Source organism: Hypanus sabinus, unplaced genomic scaffold, assembly GCF_030144855.1.
Source record: "Hypanus sabinus isolate sHypSab1 unplaced genomic scaffold, sHypSab1.hap1 scaffold_125, whole genome shotgun sequence".
In the NCBI taxonomy this organism is placed as follows: domain Eukaryota; kingdom Metazoa; phylum Chordata; class Chondrichthyes; order Myliobatiformes; family Dasyatidae; genus Hypanus; species Hypanus sabinus.
Genome location: NW_026779314.1, coordinates 502,400 through 513,358, shown reverse-complemented (window position 1 = coordinate 513,358; position 10,959 = coordinate 502,400). Strand labels below are relative to the sequence as shown.

The following is a 10,959-nucleotide window of genomic DNA, read 5'->3' as shown; positions in this document are numbered from 1 at the left end:
TGTCCACAGGATATTGCTGCCCCTTGGCTTCAGGTGTCAACTATCCTTTTGTACAACTCATAACCTCCCCTCTTAGGCTATTAGTTTCAAGAAAATTAGACCATCATTGTTTAACGTTCTCATGGGTTTCATAACTAGAGGAAATCAACAGTGTTAAACCACCATTAACATGGATCTTTAGCAGTCTGTTTTGAAACACATGCTGTTGATCTGACGTAACTCAATCCAAGATTCTTCTCTCCTTCAAGGACTTTGCTTCATTTCTACTTCTGACTGCAAGTTTATTGGATTGGGTGTTTGTTCCTCCTGTAGGAGAGGAATGATCCTGTGCATCTGTTTTTCTTGCGTTATTTCTGGTATTTCTCTTGTTCATATAGTTTTTCCTTTTGAAGCACGTGCACATAAGGGAACCAAAGGGTCAGAGGTTTCCCAACATTTTAAGTGCATAAAGGTGGACCAATCCAATGAAATCATGTTTGCAATGTCGGGTATCAACATATTCATTCAGTTAGGTAATAGTATTCAGCTATTAACTATTAATTCATAATTACGTACGTAATGTTGTACGTACAAAACGTGATCTCTGTGATTTCTGTTTAAAAATTAATCCCTCAGAAATAATCTTTTTTTTTTAACAACGGATGGTCTTATGTGTTCTTCCTGGTGAGGCTTCAATTAGAAATCCTTTATTGCTTGTTTGTTAATATTTTCTCCTTTTTCTACTATTTTCTACGTTCAGGCCGCTTCAATGCTAACTCAGAGGGAAAGGATGGCTAACTTAACACAGACAAATTCATCTCTCAGCAACCTAACATACATTGAAAGAGGGAGCGCTTACAAAACAGTTGAAGCAATCTTCATTGTGATTGTAACATTATCTTTGAGTCTGGTGACCATTATCGGAAACATTCTGGTTATGCTTTCTATCAAAGTAAACAGACAGTTACAAACAATTAACAACTATTTTATTTTCAGCTTAGCCTGTGCTGATTTGATTATTGGTGTGTTCTCCATGAACCTTTACACCATTTACATCGTCTTTGGCTACTGGCCCATGGGCCCAGTGGTGTGTGATTTATGGCTGGCTCTAGATTATGTTGTTAGTTCTGCATCTGTCATGAACCTTCTTATCATCAGCTTTGACCGATATTTCTGTGTGACAAAGCCTCTCAGCTACCCTGTGAAGAGAACCACCAAGATGGCACGGATGATGATTGCAGCTGCTTGGGTGCTGTCATTTATCCTGTGGGCTCCTGCCATTCTCTTCTGGCAGTTCATTGTAGGTGGACGGACAGTTAAAGTAGGTGAGTGTCATATACAGTTCTTCTCAAATCCAGTTGTCACTTTTGGTACTGGAATATCAGCCTTCTATCTACCAGTTATTACCATGACGATTCTGTATGTGCACATATCCCGTGCTAGCAAGAGTCGGGTCAAGAAGGATAAGAAAGAGCCAGAGTCAAACAAAGGTACCATTTCTCTCAGGCTAGTGCGAGGCAAAAGAATGAAATCGAATAATAACAACATTTCAAGTGTACCTGATGAGATGCAGAATGTCAAAACACAGAACGGCAAGGCAGCTGGTGAAGTAATGACGGATTACTGTGGCCAAGGAGAGGAAAAGGGGGTCTCAAATGACTCGACTTTCCTCAGTGTCGTCCCTTCCATCCAGACGGAGGAAAGAACAATTGATGAGAGCTCAAACATCTCCAGTGAGCAAAGGCATTTTAGCAATGGCAGCTCCAAGCTCTCCAGCATAAAGGTTGTCACGAAATCCCAAAAGAGTGACTACTGTGCTACCGCAATTGAAATGGTGTCAGAAAACAGCAGCAAGAATGGTAAAGACAGAGAGCTCGCCGCAGCCCACAAGATGGCAAAGACCCCTGCTGAGAAAAAGAAGGGAGCTGCAACCCGGGAGAATAAGGTGACCAGGACCGTCTTGACCATCTTGCTGGCATTTATCATCACCTGTACCCCATACAATGTCATGGTACTCATTAACACGTTATGTTCAGTCTGTGTCCCTAACACAGTATGGTCTGTTGGATACTGGCTCTGTTACATCAACAGTACTCTGAACCCAGCCTGCTATGCACTATGCAATGCTACCTTCAAGAAAACCTTGAAACATCTTCTCTTCTGTCAATATAAAAACATTGGTGCAATAAGATAAATTCAACAAAAAGATCGTCTCCATGAACATTTTATACATGTTATAGATGAATTTCATGATGCTTATCATAAATGTATGAAAGTAAAATGTTCAACACGCCAGTAATGGCTGAAATAGATATTATCTTTGATATGGTGAAAGCATACTTCAGTTATGGACAATGAATTTCTAATTTTTGTTTATATGAAAAGTGTGCTGATTATTATAATGTTTCTGTTTGAAATCGGAAATGAATCTGCGCAAATTTCAAATATAGTGCATTTCATTTAATCGGGGGACACTGGGAATTGGACATTCTGGCCCGATTAAGTGATTGCCCCAATGAGCCGATGTTTCCTGGAAATATTTAACAGGGTATAAAAAAATGACAAGCTACCATTTAATTAAGTAACAAACTATGTATTTAAAGGAAATACAGAATTAATTAGAACACAACCAAAATCACTACAGTACATAAAACTGTATTAGTTTCTAATTATTGTGCTTTAATTTAATAAGCGTACACTGACATGTTCTTTTGATTGACTGTAAATAAACAAAATCATCAGAGACACCAAGTGCAGAGAGTGGACAGCTTTCAAACAGTGCTGGCGATGATTGGAACCTCCAAATCCTCATTTCAATTGGAACATTCAAGATGATTACTGATACCTTTAAATTAATCATAGTACCTAACTAGATGAAGTATTGAAAATGTTTCATTTCACCCCAACCGTTTCTGGAATCCGCAAGCCTGCATGCTTGAAACCGCAGTGAGCAAAACAGTTCCAGTTTGTCTTAATGTTTATCACTTGCCTGCGATCAATGACAAAAGTCACTTCTTTTTGAAAACGAGCACGCAAGGGATGCCATTTAAAACGGTTGTTTTAATTAAAGCGTAGTGTATAATGGTTACATAGCATGCATGTACCTCACACCAGTTAGAACCTGTTTGGCAACAGATTCCTTTCACAATTAAGTGGCATAGTTTTCCAAGTAAATTACTTTTTTTTCAATTTATTTTTTTTATTAAGTATTGTCCGAAATAAGCGGCTGCCCCAATTAACCAATGGCAATTAACCATTTGCCTGAATTATAAAATTCAGCATAGGCACATTTAAGGGGTAATGTTCATTTTTATAATATTACTCAGTATCAAAAATTGTATTTTGTCCGTCTAATAACTTTGTGTTTCTAATGGATTCATAATTCATTACCTTTTAGTTTGCAGTTCTAATAGGTTGCTTCGAAAATTAAACACTTGTATAAGGGGGGCGTTGGTGGCGGACCCAAATGCAAGGCACAGCCACTGAGGGACTAGGAACAGGGCTAGGTGTCAAGGAAGCAAGGAAAGTCAGGAATAACTGACTCTTGATATTGACACAGGTCTTGGACGTGACTAGGATTCGGAGCCTAGGACTTGGACTAGGGACAAGGGACCCGGACGTGGAACTTGGAACTTGTAGCCTTGGTTAGGACTCCGAGCCGAAGACTGGACAAGGAAACGAAACCTGGGTCTTGACTCGGGCTTGGACCCCGGATCTAGGCGAGGACAAGACGCGGCCTCAGGTCGTGGCGTGGTTAACGGACTGGACGTGAGACTCCAGGACAGGACGGGGGAACTCCAGCACCGGGCTGGGGGAGGTAGCCCTGGGCTGTGCGAGGTATAAGGACAGGACGAGGCACATGGACAGGATAAGGGACGAGGGACGTCCAGGACCGATCTGGGCGAAGTACCCCTTGGCCGGGCAAGGCAAACTACAGGATGAGGCTCATGGACAGGACGAGAACATGCAGCGGCCACATTGCGAGCACCGGACGCAGTATGTCACACCAGTCGACTCACAGATGAAGTGTCGCCTCACCTGGAAGGACGTCTGGGGCCCTGAATGATGGCGATGGAGGAGGTGTAAGGGCACGTGTAGCACTTGTTCTGCTTAAAAGGATAAGTGCCGGGAAGGAGATCGGTGGGAAGGGACGGGTGGTATGAATGGACAAGGGAGTCGCGTAGGGAGTGATCTCTGCGGAAAACAGAAACTGGGTGGGGGGGGGTGGGTGGAGATGTGCTTGATGGTGGGATGCTTCCAGTGTGGTCTTTTGTACATTAGTGAGAAATGACGCAGACTGGGAGACCGTTTCATTGAATACCAATGCTCTGTCCGCCAGAGGAAGCAGGACCTCGCAGTGGCCATACATTTATTTCCACGTCCCATTCCCATTCTGATATGTCTATCCACGGCATCCTCTACTGTCAAGATGAGGCCACACTCAGGTTGGAGGAACAACACCTTATATTCCATCAGGGTAATCTCCAACTTGATGTCATGCAGATTGACTTCTCTTACATCGTTAATGCCCCTCCTTCCCTTCTTACCCCATCCCTTATTCATTCATTCATTCGTTAATCTATCTATCTACTTAATTATCTATCTATCTATTCATTTATTTGTTTGCTTATTCATTTATTTCCCCCCCTTTTTCTTTCTCTCCTTTCTTTCTCGCTGTCCCTCAAACAATATTCCCTGCCTGCTCTCCATCTTCCTTGGGAGCTCCACTCCCCCTTTCTTTCTTCCCAGCCTCCCGTCCCATGAGCCTCTCCCTTCTACAGCCTGGTATCCCTTTTGCCAATCAACTTTCCAGATCTGAGCTTTATCTCCTCCCCATCCTTTCTTCTCCTATTTTGTCGGATCTCTCCTCCCACTCCCTCTTTCAAATCTCTCACTATCTCCTCTTTCAGTTAGTCCTGACGAAGGATCTCGTCCCGAAACGCCGACAATGCCTCTCCCTATAGATGCTGCCTGGTCAGCTGCGTTCCACCGACATTTTGTGTGTGTTACTTGAATTTCCAACATCTGCAGATTTCCACGTGTTTGCGTCAGATATCCTTTGTGCACCACTGTCGAATTAACCATCGTCCCATTGCTCACCGTCTGTCAACCAGGTTCATAACTAGAGTCCATACACTCAGTAGGCCAGTTGCACATGTATTAAGTCTTGAATCTATTGTTCAAAGGTTGCACGCAATTCAACAATGATAGACAAAGTATTCAGATAGTCTTGTCGAAAGCAGAATAATTCATTTCCTCACATTCTATCCGGAATATTAGACAGGGAGCAGTAGTTAGAATGGCTGTGACATTGCATCACATGTCCTCACAGAGTGGTGCTGCTTCATGTTAGTGGGAATAACCTATTGGGTCATTGGTTAATCCTCGGCTGAGTGCCGAACCCTTCTCGAATTCTACTTCTCACTTAATCCACACTTTCTCCTGTTTTACCAAATGCATAACTATTTTACCAATTGTTAAACAGAAAAATACATCTTTTGCATTCGCCCGTGTCCCTCAAAACTTTGCTACTGTTATGGGGACCATTTCAGCTGGCCAAGAATCGCACTGTAGCAAAGTGGTGATGGAAAGGAATTTAAATGACGGCACCGATTCACTTAGTCTGTAATGAAATCGAGTACATTATTTAGAGATGGGCTCAGCGGTGTACCTTTGCATGTGGAGTGTCTCTGGACATGCAGCCTGTACCTTCTGCTGGGGATGTACGAATAATTCAGTAGATCACAGAAAGGTTCGAGAAAAGAGTTATGTAAGGACTTTCGCGGATAAGAAGGTTAAAAAAGTGAAATTTTTGATTCCTGAAACCATGTGAGCAATATCAAAGAGCATGGAGGAATCTATATTACTCTTGCAAAGAGATTAGAGCCCATCCACCGCTTCACAGAAGTGCTGAGTAACTTCATTTTGGGTTGAAGACCCAGTGCCTTGCAGATGATATCTCGAATCCTGATACAGCAGAGGCAGACTCCAACCAAGTGTACGTGTGTTGATGTGGACGCTCCCATTTACACTGTCTAAACTCAGGATGTGGCCAGTGGGGAGAATAATGTTCAAAAGCAATGACAGGATGTTGTAACAATACATCAATCTTATCTCGTTCACATGGCTAGGGGTAGCTGGACTGTCATGTGGAGGGAGCAGCAGTGGCATTGTCAGTAAAGACTGCATTCGTTATCCCACCATTGTCATTCTGCCAGTTGTCCTGTATGGGAAAGGATATCCAAGCGTCACATGATAATCAGGAGCCCTTCTCATCAGAAACGATGCCAATGTTGAAGGGAGAGTACAGCTCAGAGACAGCCTTATAGACTCACAATTGCACACCAAAGCCATTTGCTGTCTCCTTCACTAAAGTTCCACACATTCAGCACAGCTGAATGGAAGGTTCAGAGGTCGAAATTAATGTCAGAGAAATGTATACAATATATATCCTGAACTGCTTTATGTTAGCAAAAATCCACCAAATCAAAGAAGTGCCCCAAAGAATGAATGAAATTTAAACATCAAAACCATGAAGTCCCCCTGCCGTGCATAAGCAGTTGCAAGCAATAATCCCCCCTCTCCCACCGACAAAAGAAGCAAGCATCGGCATCGGCACCAAGCAGTCAAGTGTGAGCAAAGCCATAGCAAAGACACAGACTTGCAGTTACCCCAAAGACTTGGACTTTCACCCAGTCTTCGACATACCGCAGGTTCTCTCTCTCCCTAATAAGGAAGAGGGAGGTGTCTCCATCAGCAGACAAATGCATTTTCCTTCCTCACACTCTATTCAGTCTCCACTTAAGTGCGTCTGTATTATTTATTTAAGACACCTTCTGTCATGGCAATTTTGATTTCTACCTTCTTACCTATCTTTGGATAAGTAAGTTATATTGTTATAGTGACTAACTTGTGTTGTTGGCCTCTGTCTGCTCCTGCTGACCAATGGAGTTATTCTGTCTTTATCCACTTAGGTAAAGACACTAAGGGTGAAAAAGTGTTCTTATTCCACTTGCCAAGATCGGATTGATAAAACCGGCTTGGAATATTTATTTTGTGTTGGCTTGTATTTCATTTTGCAGCTAAATATGTTTTTGTAGAATAGTGAATTAGGATGTGTTTTACTGCTGCAGTTGGATGAATTGGTCTTGAAATGCATGAGCATTCAACCTCGCCAAGCATGCTGTTTCTGTTTCTCCTTCTTCTTGTTCCCTTTCTGATTCTGAACCCCTACCCCACACCCCCAACATCTGCTTAGCGTCTCGCTGCTTGATATGGAGCTGGTTAAAAAAAAAGCAGAACTCCTGTTAAGGGAAGCTTGTGAGGCACACTGCAGAATTCCAGCCGTAGAATCATCAAAAAGTACAGCACATAAACAGACACTTCAGCCCATTTAGGGAGAGGGGCGAACAATTTGAACTGCCGAATCACATCGTCATGCACCAGGACCATAGCTCTCCATACCTTGACCATCCATGTACCCATCCAAACTTCTCATAAATGTTCAAACTGTGCTTTCATGTACTTCTTGTGCTGGCCGCTCGTTCCCCTCTCACTGAACCCACTAAGTGAAAACATTTCTCCTCATGTTCCCCTTAAACCTTCCCCCTTTTCTTCTGCCGTGTTTTGCAGAGCTCCTGCTGGGTGGTGTGGGCAGTCGAATCTATGTTGTAGATCAACAGTTGATTGTTCTTTTAGAATTTTGTCTGGTAGCCACGTGGCATTTGTGTGTGCAGGAATTCCTGTGTTGCAGAACATCTTGTAGGCATTAGCCCTTGAACTCCCATATCTGCTCTTTGGTTAGTTGAGGTGGTTCAGCTGCAGACTGCAGCAGACAATTATAGAATACAGCCATCTCGACAGCTCCAGGCACCATCATTTATTTGTGTCAATTCACTGATTGGCCGTGCACTGTCTGGTCAACAAGAGGGTGTTTATTCCTTTTGGTTAAGTTACAACTAGATCAGGGGTTCCCAGCCTTTCATACGCCATAGACGGATCCTATTAAGCAAGGGGTTTGTGGATGCCAGATTGGCATCTAGAGTTTTAATGTGGCATCTGCAGAGTTGTGGTCTGATCTCCCTGCACAGCGAAGAAGCTTGCACAAAGCTATTCACAGATTCCATTCTTGCTTCTCTGGCATTGATGGCTCTCACTTAGGAAGGTGGCAGCCAGTGCATGGCCTCTTCAGGTTTGAGCTTCTAATTATGGCTGGAGAAGGTGACAGTTTTGAGTGGCGGATTGATTGACTGGAAGAATGTTCTCTTACTGAGTTTCAGAGAATTGCTCCTGGATAGTTTGTGTATGAAAGCCCTTCTTCCGAGAAACTTCCCTCACTGTCTCCCGCAGCTTCCTCTCTCATCAAGCAGCTTGTAATTCTCTCTATGTTCTCTGCTCATTCTGCATACAAAAAGAATACCTGCTAATCCACGCTCCACCCCCTACTATATCTGGGAGAAACTGGTGTCTAAAGAAACCTTGAATTCAAGCCAAAAGCTTAATGGCTTAACACATCATTCCCTGTACACTTCCCAGATGTAAACATTAGAAACAACCAAACCATTGTGGATTTCCAGTTCACGAATCAGAAGTAAATCAAATCTCTCAGCGTAGTCTCAACTAAGCAAGGTTTTTCAAAAAATGTATGAGAATTTTAAGATAGCCTGCTGTGCTAGAACGTGTAGTGTTATCACTGCAAGTGTCTTGGGATAAATAGGAATGCATCACCGCACTGTAAAAACACTTATCACAATGACGAAAAGAATGAACCTTTGTATCGGTACAGCTGTCAAAAGGAATGAAAGATTTTAGTGTCATTGCACATCAGGATATTTTGAAATAGCTGTCCAGTTTTGAAAAGGAAAGTCGGTCCTGAGGAGTCTCGAAGCTGTTGATTGATTTCTGCTTGCTGTGAATAGGATGTCCCAGGGGCTTGTTTGTTTCTTGAATTCCTAGACTTGGGCTAGTGCACCGAGATTGGTGTGCCTGTGTTGTGTCTTTTATTTATGCAAAATCCAGTTCCTCCCTGTTATGACGGGGATTTAGAGCCGTTCCTCTTTCATGATGAAGAATGAGGTGAGGGCCTGGAGAAAGGGGGCAAGCAACTCAAAGAGGGAGAGGAAGGAATGAACACTAAAAGGCTTTGATAACTGGAAGGAATATTCAGAAGCAATTCATCCACCTGAACATTAATAGGAAACAATGTATCAGTTATCTGTGTATCAAGAATGATGTTCTCTCTGAAGCCTGTCACCTGTTCCAAACATAGATAAAATAGTTATTGTTTTCAATTGGCAGTGAAGGGACTGTATCTTTGTCATGCTGCAACTAATATGGAATGTTAATTCCTACATATATTTGAGTTCCATTTACTAAACCTCAGGAAGAGATGCTACATTCAACATAACATATTACAGTTGTATTATTTTAATAAATGGATTCAGAAAAATAATCTACCTTAAAGACTACACAGTTAATTTATCTTCTTCAATAAATATTGAGAGGAAAACTGTTTTGTGTCCAGTAACTTGACTGTATCCTTACAGTATCCTGCGTTAAGATTTACAGCTCAGACTTATGGTCGAATAAGTAATACCACAGTAATTTGCTGATCAGGTATTGTTTTAGAATATCAAAAACAAGATACCTTTTGAACTGTTATGCTTTTTAGAAATTCTCTAGCTTGATTACAGCTGATTTTGAACGCTGGAAGCTATGCTGAATTATAGGTTATAAACTTCCCAATACAAATGATCAGCACACCCATAATATATGTAATTATTTATTCTTCAATGATTACTGCCTTGCTCTTAGACAAGGTCATTTGCAGAGTGCTTATTTCATTCAAATATGTGTCAAAGTGGAAATGCTTTTCCTTTGGGTCAGTGCCAGTGAATAATTAACAATATCGTACTATTAAATTTTCATGCGGCAAAAGAACTAAAGTAAGGTGCCTGTTGCATCTTACTTTCCACATCATTGCCTTCCTTTAGTTTCTCTTCATTGTGATTGAATGAAATGAACGTAAAACTGACATGTATCGCCCTCATCTTTTTGGTAACACTATCATGCTCTCTGATGTCTCTCTGATTTCTATTAACGTCATTTGACATATGTGTTCGTTAATACCCTCAATATGCATGCAGAGGAAGTCTATTGACTCCTCATTTCATTGAAGTATCATTGTTTGAAATGACAGCCTTACATTGTGAATCCGTGAATGAGACAAAGTCTTCAGGATGGATTTTGGGCACTGTAGTATGCAAATTACACTATGTTCTGGTTCAGAGATGCAGATACATTACAGCGATGCAACCGTTGACTAGTGATCGTGTTTGGCTTAGTGATAGATTTATCAGTCAACCTGCTTCGTCAGCATGGTGGTGTATATAATTGAACCATAATTCAACGAGGAGGAATGGATCTGATGGCAAACGGAAACGCTAACATCAATCCAGGAACTAGTAACCAACTAAAGGAAATGGGTGAGTTCCAAATCTGCACTGACATGTTGAGGAGGATAGATTATACTGTATTTTCCATTGACGATTTTTCAGTTACATATTCTAATTAATTATTAGGCACTTGGTCTTTTATTACTTTGTAAAAAAAATCTTCTCTTACCGTTTGCAAAGCGAAGGTAGGTCGTTAATAACATTGATTATTTGAATTGCAGCACAATTCTGCTTTTCAGTCAATTATCCAATTAGATGCACAGAGAACATAATTTTGTTATATTTTACTTGATCTCAGCCGTCCACTCCAGGAACTGGTTTCACATCCCGGGGTAGACAACTCCCTATCTTACAGGGGCTGATGTTTCCTGGGTACGCTCAACTGGTTTAGCGCGCCTGTTGACGCGATGTACTAGGGTGTTGCCACTGTCGCATGCGCACTGTTACCTGGAGCCACGGGTGAGTTCTGGATGGCAGGAGGGGACTAAAGAAGTCGGAGCTGCCACCGTGTGGAGCACGAAAAGCT

General features: G+C 41.9%; 1 protein-coding gene across 1 annotated transcript; it reads left to right on the top strand.

Annotated features, from left to right (window-relative positions):
* Positions 1 to 769: 769 nt before the first annotated feature.
* LOC132386664 (muscarinic acetylcholine receptor M2-like) lies at positions 770 to 2,173 on the top strand. The gene has a single exon (XM_059958997.1). It carries the CDS (start codon positions 770 to 772, stop codon positions 2,171 to 2,173), a length of 1,404 nt encoding a protein of 467 aa, XP_059814980.1.
* The last annotated feature ends 8,786 nt before the right edge of the window (positions 2,174 to 10,959 follow it).

What these genes read in the sequence shown, in the direction of transcription:
- LOC132386664 (XM_059958997.1), top strand. Translation starts at nt 770, where the DNA reads ATGGCTAACTTAACACAGACAAATTCATCTCTCAGCAACCTAACATAC.